General features: G+C 36.1%; 1 protein-coding gene across 5 annotated transcripts in view; it reads right to left on the bottom strand.

The window, feature by feature from the left end:
• CPNE8 (copine 8) overlaps positions 1 to 16,562 on the bottom strand; it is a 323,255-nt gene that overhangs the window by 228,711 nt on the left and 77,982 nt on the right. For 4 of the 5 annotated variants that reach the window (XR_004351899.1, XM_032646596.1, XM_032646594.1 and 1 more), the window contains exon 4: positions 1,628 to 1,731. Coding sequence is in view for 3 of the 5 variants with exons in the window: in XM_032646596.1 (XP_032502487.1) it covers positions 1,628 to 1,731 (104 nt within the window). In the remaining 2 variants the exon portion in view is untranslated. Of the gene's footprint in view, positions 1 to 1,627; positions 1,736 to 16,562 lie in introns of those variants that run through there. The other variant, XM_032646597.1, reaches the window with a different exon arrangement.

Here is a 16,562-nt window from a genome sequence, read left to right as displayed (position 1 = left end):
AAATAAATACAAAAATAAACAAATGGGACCTAATGAAACTTAAAAGTTTTTGCACAGCAAAGTAAACCATAAACAAGACCAAAAGACAACACTCAGAATGGGAGAAAATATTTACAAATGAAGCAACTGACACAGGGTTAATCTCCAAAATATACAAGCAGCTCATGCTGCTCATTAACAAAAAAACAAACAACCCCATCCAAAAATGGACGGAAGACCTAAATAGACATTTCTCCAAGGAAGATATACAGATTGCCAACAAACACATGAAAGAATGCTCAGCATCATTAATCGTTAGAGAAATGCAAATCAAAACTACAATGAGATATCATCTCACACCAGTCAGAATGGCCATCATCAAAAAATCTAGAAACAATAAATGTTGGAGAGGGTGTGGAGAAAAGGAAACACTCTTTCATGTTGGTGGGAGTGTAAATTGATACAGCCACTATGGAGCACAGTATGGAGATTCCTTGAAAAACTACAAATAGAACTACCATACGACCCAGCAATCCCACGACTAAGCATATACTCTGAGAAAACCATAATTCAAAAAGAGTCATGTACCAAAATTGTTCATTGCAGCTCTATTTACAATAGTCAGGACATGGAAGCAACCTAAGTGTCCTTAAACAGATAAATGTATAAAGAAGATGTGGCACATATATACAATGGAATATTACTCAGCCATAAAAAGAAACGAAATTGAGTTATTTGTAGTGAGGTGGATAGACCTAGAGTCTGTCATACAGAGTGAAGTAAGCCAGAAGTAGAAAAACAAATACCATATGTTAACACATATATATGGAATCTATGAAAAGAAATGTCATGAAGAACGTAGGGGTAAGACGGGAATAAAGACACAGACTTACTAGAGCATGGACTTGAGGATATGGGGAGGGGGAAGGGTAAGCTGTGACCAAGTGAGAGAGTGGCATGGACATATATACACTACTAAACGTAAAATAGATAGCTAGTGGGAAGCAACCACGTAGCACAGGGAGATCAGCTAGGTGGTTTGTGACCACCTAGAGGGGTGGGAGGGAGGGAGATGCAAGAGGGAAGAGATATGGGAACGTGTATATGTATAACTGATTCACTTTGTTATAAAGCAGTAACTAACACACCATTGTAAAGCAATTATACTCCAATAAAGATGTTAAAAAAAAATTCTAGCTTTAGCATCCTGAGTCTTGGAAATATGAGTCCACAAAGAGATAAAGGGAGCCATAGTTAGGCAGAGATCCATGTACTATACAAAGAAGCAGCTGAGAGAAACCAAGATCTGGGAAATGTCAGCCATGGGAGTATATGAGGATCACCTTGGAGTGTAAGTAGAAATTTTAAGAAAACTACTGAGGGATAGGATGGTTTGAAATTATGTCCATATATACCACCCAGCATTTCGAGGTGGTTAAATCACTTATATTTTCAATAAACAGGTAGAGAAAATCTATAAAATGCAAAGCAATGCTGGGGACGGTGCTCAGGCCACACTCTAAATAGAATTAATCTGATTTCCTGTTAATATAATCTAGTATTTAGTACATCCATAGGACCCAACCTTATGTTATAGATGTAGTCTTTAAAAATCAGTTTTTAAAATGCAAGTTTTACTGGAACTTACAAGTCAAAACGAAGATTCTCTCTTTCTTCAAAAAAGTAGTCCAGAATAAATTTTCTTACAAAATCAGGATTTAAAGTATTATCAATTACTTCAGTCCTTCCAAACTGTTGAGGAAAAGAGAGAGAGGTTAAAATCAAGCCTTGCACAGTTACATATTGCAGTATAGTGCTTATTATTATATTTCCTTGAAAACATAAGCAATGAATATCCAAATGACTTGATAAAATAAAGCCCTCAGAAAAGCTTTTAGAGATCAAATCATCCCTCTTATTTGCTCAGGGAATTCAGAAAATGAGCCCTGAGTTCATTCACATTTACTGGAAAAGCAGCTTCTGAAAATTCTTATAACAAAAATAACACTTCCTCCACTTTTCTCCCCACTTGAAAGCCAAATCCCTTTCCAATCAAGAGAAGTTATTTCCACCTTAAATTTAAATTTATCACAAATATTCTTCCTAACTTAGTGTATAACTAGGCCAACCAATACATATTCTTACAACTGGAGGGCTTGGTTATGAGAATGTGTTCATATTCAGTTCATAATCAAGCAGTCCTCTACACAGAATAGTTTATTAGCCATATTCAGGGAAAAACTGTCTTATAATCTATTACACAATTCAATCATTTCTTTGTTTGTTTTGTTCTGCTTTAATTTTTATAGTATCTAGATAGGCAAAATGAAACCTACGATTCTTGCATGCTTTTAAGCTACTGTATCACACTTTTGCTTAGAAAAAATAAGTTTCTCCATCTTAGGGGAATTGGAAACCAATAAACAGAACTACTTCCTCCCAATGTGAAGGAAGGCTATCAGGCACTGCTTCCAAAGGTAGAGCAAAAATATAAACTTTATATCTCTTTTTTTGTATTTGGCTTACATTCTTCCTCTCCTACTAACATGGTATTCTAAAGAGGGAATTTTAACCTTTAGTTCTGAACAGCATTATGCATGCTGTCTTATCAGAGCACTCTTATTGAAGTTCAAGGCAAAACTATCTTTTTATTAGGAATAAGAAAACTACTAATCCACCATAAAGTAAAGGTCACGAGCTTATCACATATACTGTGTTAATAAAGCTATGAAACAAAATCTTGATGACAGGGACTTCCCTGGTAGTGCAGTAGTTAAGAATCCGCCTGCCAATGCAGGGGACACGGGTTCGAGCCATGGTTCAGGAAGATCCCACATGTTAAGGAGCAACTAAGCCCGTGAGCCACAATGACCTGAGCCTGCACTCTAGAGTCCACGAGCCACAACTACTGAGCCTGTGTGCCACAACTACTGAAGGCCACGTGCCTAGAGCCCGCGCTCCACAACGAGAGAAGCCATCACAATGAGAAGCCCACGCATCACAACAAAGAGTAGCCCCCACTCGCCACAACTAAAGAAAGCTCATGTGCAGTAATGAAGGACCCAACGCAGCGAAAAATACATACATACATACATCTTTTTTAACATCGTTATTGGAGTATAATTGCTTTACAATGGTGTGTTAGTTTCTGCTGTATAACGCAGTGAATCAGCTATACATATACATATATCCCCATATCCCCTCCTTCTTGTGTCTCCCTCCCACCCTCCCTATCCCACCACTCTAGGTGGTCACAAAGCACCGAGCTGATCTCCCTGTGCTATGCGGCTGCTTCCCACTAGCTACCTATTTTACATTTGGTAGTGTATATATGTCCATGCCACTCTCACTTTGTCCCAGATTATGGTTATTACTAAGTATCTGAAAAAGAACTAGTTTGCAGAGGCTTATGCATTAGGCAATGTTTCATATCTTGGACTAAAATCATAACCCAGGTAACCAATTCAACATTTCAAAAATATTGAACATTTATTTGAACAATAATAATAATTACAACCACCACTGAGTACTTTACTTTGTTCTAAGCACTTTCACACATTACTTTAAATCTTTACCATAACCCCACAAGGTAGGTGTTAGTAGTCCTACTTTAAGATGAGACAATTGATGTAGAGGGTCCCAACCTAAGTCACTTTGGCTATAAAATATACATTCATTCTTTCTAGGACTCTCCCCTATTTCAGCATAGAATATATTAGGCCTCGGGAAGATTCAACAATAAGCCTATCCATGGTTTCTAATTTTAAGGGAATGGGAGTAAGAGCATGTACCAAAAAACACAGGCTGATAGTATACATGCACCCCAAAAAAGCAATGTAGAGGTCAAGGAGTACAAATCTGAACCAGAGAGAGCCTGGGCCCTCCCAGCCTTTCTACTGCCTGGAGGCAAAATGGCTTCCAGACCAGAGCAGAGAATATCAAACTAGCACATGTACAACACTCTCAAAGAAAAACTCAGGCAGTACCCATATTCCCCAGCACCCCAATCCCTCTTGTGGATTTTAACCCAAACCCTCACTCAGAGGGAAGAAGTTCGAGTGGAATTCTCAGGGTAACGTTCACTGAGTTGCAAAGCCAGCAACTTGGGCCCAGAAGCCATTAAAACAAGCTTGTCTTAGGGAAAAATGGCGTGTCAGCAATATGGGTGGCTGAGTATACTCTGCCATCTCAAGTGAAGATTAATATGTAGCCATTAAAATTTCAGCTAATCACCTATAAATTATGAACATCTACTATAATATGCCTTCTGACACATAGCCCTGAAATTGCTTTCGATGATGTCAACAGTGATCTTCATATTGCTAAATCAAGTGGTCACTTCTTGGCCTTCATCACATCAGACTACTCAGCAGCATTTGACAAAACTGTCCATTCCTTCCATTCTGAAGCAGGCTTTTCTGGTTTTTTGACACCACAGTGCCCTGTTTTTCTCTTCTTAGATTCTCAGACATGCAATTTCTCACTGTCAGAGCACAATTCCAGGCCCTCTTCATCTGTCTATCTTCACTTTTCTATTAGGTTATTTAATCTATTCTTTGGCTTTAAATCCCATCTACATGATGATAACTTCCAAATGTACATCATCAGCCCAGATTGGCCTCTAAGTAAAGACTCATGCATGCAACTATCTTCTAGACTTATACGTGTGGTTGTCTTATGGGACCCTGATAATTAACATTTAAATTTTAAATATTTATTTTATTCCACAAGCACCACCCCAATCCTGGTCCTTACCGAGTCAACCCCTTGTCAATAAATGATATCACCATCTACTTGATTACTTAGGCCATAAATGAGAGTCATCCTTTTCAACTCCTTTTTAACCAACCAACCCTACTCATCACCACCTCATAAGTTGTCAATTTCAACTCAAAAACATATCTCACAGTTGTCCACTTCTCTCCCTATCTCCTGTCATCAGTTTAATTCAAGATTTTCTTCCTTTTCATGGACCACCTCAAGAGCATCCTATCTCTCTTGTTCCCCCTCCAATTCATCCTCCACATAACATCCAGAGTAAACATTTGAAAAATGTAAACATAGTCATGCAATTTCACTACCCTAAAAATCTTTAACAGCTTCCCACAGTACTTCAAATAAAACCTCTTTTCTTTCATCTATAAGACTTGCCCCTTTCTACCTCTTAAACTTCATTATGGGCCAGTATCCCCTCTTTCTCTTTGCTCCAGACAGCTGGCCTTCTTTTACATCATTTTACACACCAAACCCTTCCCATCCGATGGCCCTTGTACTTGCTATTTCTTCTTCCTGGAATGTTCTTAACACCACGCTTGCATGGCTGACTTTTTTTATCCTTTCAGCCTCTGACTGTAAACACCCAGTCTAAAGTAGGTCCCCCAGCCCTACTATTATTCTCCTTCATAGTTCCTGTTTGTTTTCCCTCATAAAACTTATACTCTAGAATTATATTAATACTTTTATTTGTTTTTTATTTCCCTTATTAAACAATAAGCTCCATTTAGGCACAGAATATACATATCTGTTTGGTTCATACAAGTACAAAATTAAACAAACGGTTAACTAAGGCGATCTTCAATATATTGTTCAGAGGAAAAAAATCAAGGAAAATTTATAGTATAATACCAATTTTGATTAAAATATGTTTGTGTGTGTATGTGTGTGTGTGTGTGTGTGTGTGTATATATATATATATATATATATATATAAATACAAAGAAACATATAAGAAAGTATACCAGAATGTATCAACTATATTCTAATTGTTTTTCACTATGTATTTGTGAGTTTTCCGAATTTCTTGCAGTATATTTTACTTTTAAAATAAGAAGTATAGGGGCTCCCCTGGTGGCGCAGTGGTTGGGAGTCCGCCTGCCGATGCAGGGGGCACGGGTTCGTGCCCCGGTCCGGGAGGATCCCACATGCCACGGAACGGCTGGGCCCGTGAGCCATGGCCACTGGGCCTGTGCGTCCGGAGCCTGTGCTCGGCAGGGGGAGAGGCCACAGCAGTGAGAGGCCCGTGTACCGTAAAAAACAAACAAACAAACAAACAAAAAAACAACAAAAAAAAATAAAATAAGAAGCATAAAACTTTTAAGCAGTATTCCAGTTTTTTAAGTCATTCTATTATGAAAAGTGAAAACTGGCAATAATAAGAAATCCACAGATAAATTATGATTAGTTCAGCTCATGGGAAATATGTTGGTTCTTTCCCAGAGGATGGAATATATTAGCTATCAACCAAGTGATTAATCTTCTTGACTTGAAATAAAATTTAAGTCTTAGCTAATGCTACCACTAAATAAAGATTTTCTAATTCTTTGGAAAATGTACAGCTGCATATAATTCTGTTCAGATCAGAGAGGGTTAAAATTTTGAGGCAAGACAATTATTTAAAATATTTGTTAATCGTATACACCAGAAAGAGCTACTTTTGAAAGAATTGTAATTTGTATCCTAAAACATCTTTTTCTGACTATCAACAATACTGGGTTGTCAGAAGTACCTACAAACCTGATTACAATAACCTCTGGCACAATGAACATATCTAAATATGTGGACAGCAGAGCAGTTTAACATAATTATACAGTATTAAGTTTCCCCATTTCATAAATTGAACTGTTAGAAAAAAATTTTTTTTTTTACTTTTTTTTTTTTTTTCTCCCATTCCGCAGCACTGGCTCCGGACGCGCAGGCTCAGCGGCCATGGCTCACGGGTGCAGCCGCTCCACGGCATGTGGGATCTTCCTGGACTGGGGCACGAACCCGTGTCCCCTGCATCGGCAGGTGGACTCTCAACCACTGCGCCACCAGGGAAGCCCAAAAAAAAAATTTTTTTACTAACCAAGTGTGAAAGTTCTCAGTCATTTGAAAAAGTATGTAAACTGTTAATTTTGTTAGAAAATAAAACACTGTTTCTTGTAAAACTTTAAGCAAAAAATAAAAAACAATTCACAATCAAGTCATTGAAAATTTTCCTTTGTTTTATGCTTGAGCTAATCGGATAAATACCTGCTTTTCCAATTTAGGAACAAATCTTACAGAAAATAACAGAATGGAAATACTTCTGATTTTTAAATCAACTAACTGCTAAACTCCTTCAGAACAACAGTACTGGAAAGAACATTCAACTATTTATTGCACCAAGCAAATGAACTCTGTTATGAGATAATGTTCAAGAAGGTTTAATATATGGTGAAGGCTCAGAACAATCACCAAATCTCACATTCATTTGTCAACGAAAATGAAAGTGATGAAGAAAAAAGGTCATGTGGACTAGTGCACATCTTTATTTCAGTTATTAAATTAGAATTAAATCTTAGTAGCAGTGATATATAGAGGACAGTCTCCAGAGATTAGACAAGAAGACTAGATAAACTGAATAGTGCAGATAGAATATTAAGACAAAGTAAAATAAAAAGACTCAATTTAGGGCTATACGTATCTAACCTGCATAAAGGATGCCAAGTGTAAGCATGCACAAGTGCACATGCTGGCGCGCGCACACACACACACACACACACACTCACATACACATACACATACAACCAAAATTGAAGATTTACATTCTTAAACACTTCCTCCTGGGAGTTAAACACTGGGATTACCAGAGAATCCATGGACCTTTTCCTCTGAGGGAAAAAGATAAGAGTTCTGTCATGTAACTCATTATCCAAGACTTTTTTTTTTTTTTTTTACAAATCAGTGATCTGAAATTCACTTAATTAAAAGAAGACAAGTAGAAAATCTGAAGGTTTTGTCTAGATCTTACATTATTATAGATGAATGAGATGTAGTTATAGATGTATACACACAGAGAGAGAAAGAGAAGTAAATTGACTTCCTTCTAATATTCTTGGTTAAGACAGAATATTTTATATAAGGAAATTTCATTCACTTTTTGGGATGTTTTATTTTTAGGAATGAACCTAAATCAATTACCATCAAAAAAAAGAAAAAAGAACACCTTGATTATATCTCTGTAATTATCACACATAAAATATAGACAAGACTAAACTCCATCAATTAAAAAAATAGATTATAGCATTTTCAAACTTAAAACATTTAATATTAAATAATGTTTTAAAAAAGAACAATAATGTAAGGAACTGCTTTTACTATGTCATTCATGGCTATTAATTCTGTGATTAGTGACATGTTTTACCATGTGAAGAGAAAAAAAATGGACTCAATTTATCCAGGAGGTCCTTACTGGGGAATATGGGTTAATTTTGTCACATACCAGTGGGATTTTCATTTATGTGAGAAAAATATTTTTAAACAAATTGGGCAGATTATTATTTTAATCTGCTCAATTATTTTAAATTAGATTATTTTATTTAGATGATTATCTAAATTTAATTGAAATAAACTTGAAAAATGTATTCACACCAACTCTGAAATTTTTGAATATTTAAAATAGACACGTGCAATAAATGTTGACTGGCATTCACTAAAAAGTAGGCAATAATTTCATATACTCAAAACTAATTTTTTTAAAATTTTATTTATTTATGGCTGTGTTGGGTCTTCGTTTCTGTGCGAGGGCTTTCTCTAGTTGTGGCAAGTGGGGGCCACTCTTCATCGCGGTGCGCGGGCCTCTCACTGCACGGGCCTCTCACTATCGCGGCCTCTCTTGTTGCAGAGCACAGGCTCCAGACACGCAGGCTCAGTAATTGTGGCTCACGGGCCTAGTTGTTCCATGGTATGTGGGATCTTCCCAGACCAGGGTTCGAACCCGTGTCCCCTGCATTGGCAGGCAGATTCTCAACCACTGCGCCACCAGGGAAGCCCTCAAAACGAATTTTTAATCAATTATATTAAAATTCCTCCAAATCAATAATTCCTAGATTTTTTTTGAATTATTAAATTCTCTTACTGCCTTTATGATGCAACTCTTCCTCCCCTTCCTGAAATTACTGTATATAAGACAGATCTTTAGGATACTTTCAACATGGAGATTCTTAAATTCTCAATGCTTATTTTTGTGAGTTTTATTCATTTTAATTTTTTGTTCAGAACATTATAGGAAAGTAGAAACACTGCAAAGCTAAGTCTACAAATTATTTTCATTCAAAAGCAGTCAGAATAAACTTTTAGTTCTGCCTATGGCAAATTAGGTTGTTTCAGACCAACTTTTCCCCTGAGAACAACTAGAAAAGTCAAACGAAATCATAAAACAATTTTTTTGCATGCACAAGAGAGCTAACAAAAATTTATAAATTGTGGAAACAAAAACCTGGAAAAAAGAGAAGCAAAAAGAGAAGCCTGGCAGGATCCTGTATTTGAAAAAGAGAAGCAAGCTGAGCAGAAATTTCCACAGTCCCATCCACCTAGGAGAGACAATGGAGTTTAAAAAAATACATGCATGTTCACTCCATATTTCTTTACACATTTTGATATGTTTTTAACTTTTTAAAATAGGGATTAAAAATAGGGGCTTCCCTGGTGGCGCAGTGGTTGAGAGTCCTCCTGCCGATGCAGGGGACACGGGTTCGTGCCCCGATCCGGGAAGATCCCACATGCCACGGAGCGGCTGGGCCCGTGAGCCATCGCCGCTGAGCCTGTGCGTCCGGAGCCTGTGCTCCGCAACGGGAGAGGCCACAACAGTGAGAGGCCCGCGTACTGCAAAAAATAAATAAAATAAAATAGGGATTAAAAATAAAGTAACAAATGTTCGGGGTTAGGATCTCAAAAGGCTACACCAAGGAGTAAAGATGAATTACAAAATTAATCCTCAGGAGGAATAAAGCTCAACTTAGTCAAATCTTTAACTGAATTACAGTGTATTTTCCTAGCCTAGCTGTCTCCCCAGAAGCAACAGTAAACCCACTCTGAAAAAACATAAATTCACTCAAAGCCTCAAGTTATCACTAATTGTTCCTATACAATATCCAGCAATTATTATCAGGCATGAGAACTTCTGCTTCCAGCTCAAATGGTGTCACTTATAACAGACAAATACTTCTGAGAACCAGAAAGGGTAAATAAAATACAAAAACGTATTATTTGATATTATTGTAGAGATGCAAAGACAGCCAAGTGCTGAAAAGCCTAATGCTGGAGAAAAGGGAAATTAATGTGAGCCCAACTTTTGCTTGGAACAAACAGTGACAAAGGAAAGAGAAAGTCCAGATAAAAATGGAAAGAGGAGCAAAGTCAGAAGTCTCAGCAACAATTTGCCACACTTTTGAGGACTGTATAACTAAACAAAGGTAGGAGTTTTGTGAAGTTAGAAAAGCTATCTGAAACCAAATTCCTTTCAAATTTCAGGAAAACTAAAGGTATCAAGGTCCAATTACATACAAAGTTACCATTAAAAAAGGAGATTAGAGGACAGAATAATACCCCTACTGGAAATGAAAGCATGACAAAAGATATACTAAAAACCAGATCAAAACTGTAATGTAGTATTTCAAATGGAGATAAACACATAAAGAAAATTATAGAAAACATGAACAGCATAAATCAGAATTAGAAACACTGAGAAATGAGATGATAGAAATCAAGGAAGAAATATACATAAAATAAAACATTTTAGAAATGACAGAAACTAGTAAGGACACAAGAATAAATAAGTGCAATACATGATGCCTTAATACAAGTTGGAAGGAAATTTTTGTTTTTAAGAATCAAAAAAATGAAGAGTTGAGAGAAGGTGGCAAATTACATGAAGAAAATCAAAGCAAAGAACAAACAAATATTAAAAACAAAATTCATTAGCACATGACTTAGAGAAAAATAAAATTAGATTTTCACCAGACTTTTTGATGGAAATGCTTTATGACAAAAGAAAATGGAATAACATACTTAATATACCTAAGGAAAGTGTGATCAAAAGATTTTCTATTCCTCATATTTAAAGGGCACAGATTGTTATCAACATAGAAGAACCAGGGGAATATTGTTCCCATGAACTTTTCTTAAGAATCTATACTAGAGATCGTGCTTTCAATAACCACAATGCCTAGAGAGATACAGATTTTCCTTGACTTACGATGGGGTTACATCCTGATGAACCCATCATAAGTTGAAAATATCCTAAGTCAAAAATGCATTTAATATACCTAACCCTACTGAACATCTCAGTTCAGCCTTAGCCTACCTTAAAAGTGCTTACTTTTAAGAACACTTTTAAGAACATTTAACACTAGTCTCTAGTTGGGCAAAATAATCTAGCACAAAACCTATTTTATAATAAATATATTATAAACATTTTATACTAAAGTGTGGAATATCTCATGTAATTTATTAAATACTGTACTGAAAGTGAAAACCAGAATGGTCCTGCAGGAACAGAATGGTTTTAAGTGTTTCAGTTGTTTACCCTCATGATTGTGTGGCTGACTGGGAGCTGTGGCTTGCTGCTGCTGCCCAGCATCACTAGAGAGTATTTCTAGCTCTGGAAGAGATCAAAATTCAAAGTTCAAAGTACAGTTTCTACTGAATGCCGATTCACACTATCGTAAAGTCACAAAATCATAAGTCGAACACATGGAGTAGTGGTGAGAATTACTTATAGAACTAAGACTAAATTAGAGCTAAATGAGAGTATGCAGTGGCAATATGATTTGATAATGTTGATACAGGGTAATATTATTCCAACTGACAAGTAAAAATTCCCAGTGATCTAGGAATTAAACACCAATGGATACTAACACCAAAAAAGAGTGCCTCCTAATGAAAGATCACACGACCAACGACAGATTTATTAAAATAACTAAACCTGTGTCTGATCACCCTTTTGAGTCAGCCTATCAAACTGAAGATATACAAAGAACAGAAAAACATGATGAACTGAATCATAAGCATATGGTCAGTAAGATCCTGACTATGGAACTATAGATCAAATGGTCCAGATTCTCTAGGAGACAAGTTGAAAGAAAACCAAAGGGATGCAGGGAAAGTTGTAGGTGAAAACAGAAAGAAAATGTACGCCAGTTCTTTTTTTTTTTTTTTAAGTGTTTAAGACTAAACTATAATGTCGAGAGGTTCACAATTGGATGAAAAAACCATAAATGCACAGGCACACACACACACACACGCACACACACACATACATCATTACTCCATGAAAACAGAGAGCTCTGATTAAGAGGGGCATGTGGCAGGAAACTTTGGGTGGCTGGCAAAGTTCTATTTCTTGACCTTGCTAATGGTTACAAAGATGTTTGCCTTATAATAATTCACTAAGTTTTCCACTTTTTGTATTGTTTTCTCTATATTTACAATAAAAAAGAGAAAAAATTCAAAATAAAGACTTCCCTATTAAAAACAATTAAGACAATTCACTCTGGCTGTATAAATGCAAAATTGCACAAACAGAAATTTTAAAGGGATTTATTCATTGGGAATAAAAATGATCCTTGAAGGAAACATACAAATGCAACAAGAAATGAAGAGGAAGTGATAGGAAATGTATGAAAATATATGGAAAATAAAAGACTATTGACGATATAAAACATAATAAAATGTCTTGTGTGTTTAAATTATATGCAAAATTAACACTCATAATAATGACACCAAAGACGGGAGTGGAGATAATGAGTTACAAAATTTTTTAAACGTCTTTATTGGAGTACAATTGCTTTTACAGTGTTGTGTTAGTTTCTGCTATATAACAAAGTGAATCAGCTATATGTATACATATTAATCCCATATCCCCTAGCGCTTGCATCTCCTTCCCACCCTCCCTATCACACAAGTCTAGTTGGTCACAAAGCACCGAGCTGATCTCCCTGTGCAATGAAGCTGCTTCCCACTAGCTTTCTATTTTACATTTGGTAGTGTATATATGTCAATGCTGCTCTCGCTCTTCGTCCGAGCTTACCCTTCCCCCTCCCCGTGTCCTCAAGTCCATTCGCTATGTCTGTATCTTTATTCCTGTCCTGCCCCAAGGTTCATCAGAACCAATTTCTTCTTTTTTTTAGATTCCATAATATGTGTTAGCACATGGTATTTGTTTTTCTTTTTCTGATTTACTTCACTCTGTATGACAGGCTCTAGGTCCATCCACCTCTCTACAAATAACTCAATTTCATTTCTTTTTATGGCTAAGTAATATTCCATTGTAAATATGTGCCACATCTTCTTTATCCATTCATCTGTCAGTGGACACTTAGTTGCTTCCATATCCTGGCTATTGTACATGGTGCTACAGTGAACATTTTGATACATGACTCTTAGAATTACAGTTTTCTCAGGGTATATGACCAATAGTGGGATCACTGGGTCATACAGTAGCTCTATTTTTAGTTTTTTAAGGAACCTCCATACTGTTCTCCATAGTGGCTGTATCAATTTACATTCCCACCAACAGTGCAAGAGGGTCCCCTTTTCTCCACACCCTCTCCAGCATTTATTGTTTCTAGATTTTTTGATGATGGCCATTCTGACCAGTCTGAGGTGATATCTCATTGTAGTTTTGATTTGCATTTCTCTAATGATTAGTGATGTTGAGCATCCTTTCATGTGTTTCTTGGTAATCTGTAAATCTTCTTTGGCAAAATGTCTGTTTAGGTCTTCTGCCCATTTTTGGATTGGGTTGTTTGTTTTTTTGATATTGAGCTGCATGAGCTATTGTGTATTTTGGAGATTAATTCTTTGCCCATTGTTTCATTTGCAAATATTTTCTCCCATTTGGAGGATTGTCTTCTCATCTCCTTTATGGTTTCCTTTGTTATGCAAAAGTTTTAAGTTTCATTAGGTCCCATTTGTTTATTTTTCTTTTTATTTCCATTTCTCTAGGAGGTGGATCAAAAAGGATGCTGTGATTTATGTCATAGAGTGTTCTGTCTATGTTTTCCTCTAAGAGTTTTATAGTGTCTGGTCTTACATTTAGATCTTTAACCCATTTTTAGTTTACTGTTGTATATGGTGTTAGGGAGTGTTCTAATTTCATTCTTTTACATGTAGCTGTCCAGTTTTCCCAGCACCACTTATTGAAGAGACTGTCTTTTCTCCATTGTATATTCTTGCCTCGTTTATCAAAGATAAGGTAATCATATGTGCATGGCATGGGTTTATCACTGGGATATCTATCCTGTTCCATTCATCCATATTTCTATTTTTGTCCCCGTACCATACTGTCTTGATTATTGTAGCTTTGAGGTATAGTTTGAGGTCAGAGAGCCTGATTCCTCCATCTCTGAGTTTCTTTCTCAAGACTGCTTTGGCTTTTCTGGGTCTTTCATGTTTCCATACAAATAGTGAAATATTTTTGTTCTAGGTCTTTTAAAAATGCCATTGGTCGTATGATAGGGATTGCCCTGAATCTGTAGATTGCTTTGGGTAGTATAGTCATTTTCACAATGTTGATTCTTCCAGTCCAAGAACATGATATATCTCTTCATCTGTTTGTATCATCTTTAATTTCTTTCATCAGTGTCTTATAGTTTTCTGCATACAGGTCTTTGGTCACCTTAGCTAGGTTTATTCCTACGTATTTCATCCTCTTTTGTTGTGATGGTAAATGGGATTATTTCCTTAATTTCTCTTTCAGATTTTTCATCATTAGTGTATAGGACTACAAGAGATTTCTGTACATTAACTTTATATCTTGCTACCTTATCAAATCCACTGATTGGATCTAGTAGTTTTCTGGGAGCATCTTTAGAATGCTCTCTGTATAGTATCATGTCATCTGCCAACAGTGACAGTTTTACTTCTTCTTTTCCAGTTTGGATTCCTTTTATTTCTTATTCTTTTCTGATTCCTAGCAGTGGCTAAAACTTCCAAACTATGTTGAATAACAGCAGAGAGAGTGGGAAACCTCATCTTGTTCTGGATTTTAGAGGAGGAATGGTTTCAGTTTTTCATCATTGGTAATGATGTTGGCTGTGGGTTAGTCACATATGGCCTTTATTATTTTGACACAGGTTCCCTCTATGGCTACTTTCTGGAGAGTTTTTATCATAAATGGGTGCTGAATTTTGTCAAAAGCTTTTTCTGCATCATTGTGATTATCATATGCTTTTTATCCTTCTATTTGTTAATATGGTGTATCACATTGATTGATTTGTGCATATTGAACAATCCTTGCATTCCTGGGATAAACCTCACTTGATCATGTTGTATGGTCCTTTTAATGTGCTGTTGGATTCTGTTTGCTAATATTTTGTTGAGGATTTTTGCATCTATGTTCATCAATGATATTGGCCTGTAATTTTCTTTCTTTGTGCCATCTTTATCTGGTTTGGTATCAGGTTGATGGTGGCATCATAGAATGAGTTTGGGAGTGTTCCTCCCTCTGCTGTATTTTGAGAGTTTGAGAAGGAAAGGTCTTAGCACTTCTCTAAATGTTGGATAGAAGTCGCCTAGGAAGCCATCTGTTCGTGTATTTTTGTTTGTTGGAAGATTTTTCATCACAGTCTCAATTTCAGTGCTTGTGATTGGTCTCTTTATATTTTCTATTCCTTCCTGGTTCAGTCACGGAAGGTTGTGCTTTTCTAAGAATTTTTCCATTGCCTCCAGGTTGTCCATTTCATTGGCATATAGTTGCTTGTAGTAATCTCTCAAGATCCTTTGTATTTCTACAGCGTCAGTTGTTACTTCCCCTTTTTCATTTCTAATTCTGTTGATTTGAGTCATCTCCCTTTTTTTCTTGATGAGTCTGGCTAATGGTTTATCAATTTTGTTATCTTCTCAAAGAACCAGCTTTTATTTTTAATGATCTTTGCTATTGTGCCCTTTACTTCTTTTTCATTTATTTCTGATCTGATCTTTATGATTTCTTTCCTTCTGCTAACTTTGGTGTTTTTTGTTCTTTCTCTAATTGCTTTAGGTGTAAGGTTAGGTTGTTTATTCGAGATGTTTCTGTTTCTTGAGATAGGATTGTACTGCTATGAACTTCCCTCTTAGATCTGCTTTTGCTGCATCCCATAGCTTTTGGGTAGTCGTGTTTTCATTGTCATTTGTTTCTAGGTATTTTTTTTAATTTCCTCTTTGATTTCTTCAGTGATCTCTTAGTTATTAGGTAGCATATGTTTTAGCCTCCAAGAGTTTGTATTTTTTACAGGTTTTTTCCTGTATTTGATAACTATCTCAGAGCACTGTGGTCAGAAAGGATACCTGATACAGTTTCAATTTTCTCAGATTTACCAAGGCTTGATTTGTGACCCAAGATATGATCTATCCTGGGCAATGTTCCATGAGTACTTGAGAAGAAAGTGTATTTTGTTGTTTTGGGATGGAATGTCCTATAAATATCAATTAAGATCATCTTGTTTAATGTATCATTTAAAGCTTGTGTTTCCTTATTTATTTTCATTTTGGATGATCTGTCCATTGGTGAAAGTGGGTTGTGAACATCCTCTACTATTTTTGTGTCACTGTCAATTTCCCCTTTTATGGCTGTTAGCATTTGCTTTATGTATTAAGGTGCTCCTATGTTGGATGCATAAAAATTAACAATTGTTATATCTTCTTCTTGGATTGATCCCTTGATCATTATGCAGTGTCCGTCTTTGTCTCTTGTAATACTCTTTATTTTAAAGTCTATTTTTTCTGATATGAGAATTGCTACTCCAGCTTTCTTCTGATTTCCATTTGCATGGAATATCTGTTTTCATTCCCTCACTTTTAGTC

The sequence above is a fragment of the Phocoena sinus genome, chromosome 10 (assembly GCF_008692025.1).
Source record: "Phocoena sinus isolate mPhoSin1 chromosome 10, mPhoSin1.pri, whole genome shotgun sequence".
NCBI classification, from domain to species: domain Eukaryota; kingdom Metazoa; phylum Chordata; class Mammalia; order Artiodactyla; family Phocoenidae; genus Phocoena; species Phocoena sinus.
This window is presented reverse-complemented; position numbering and strand designations above follow the sequence as displayed.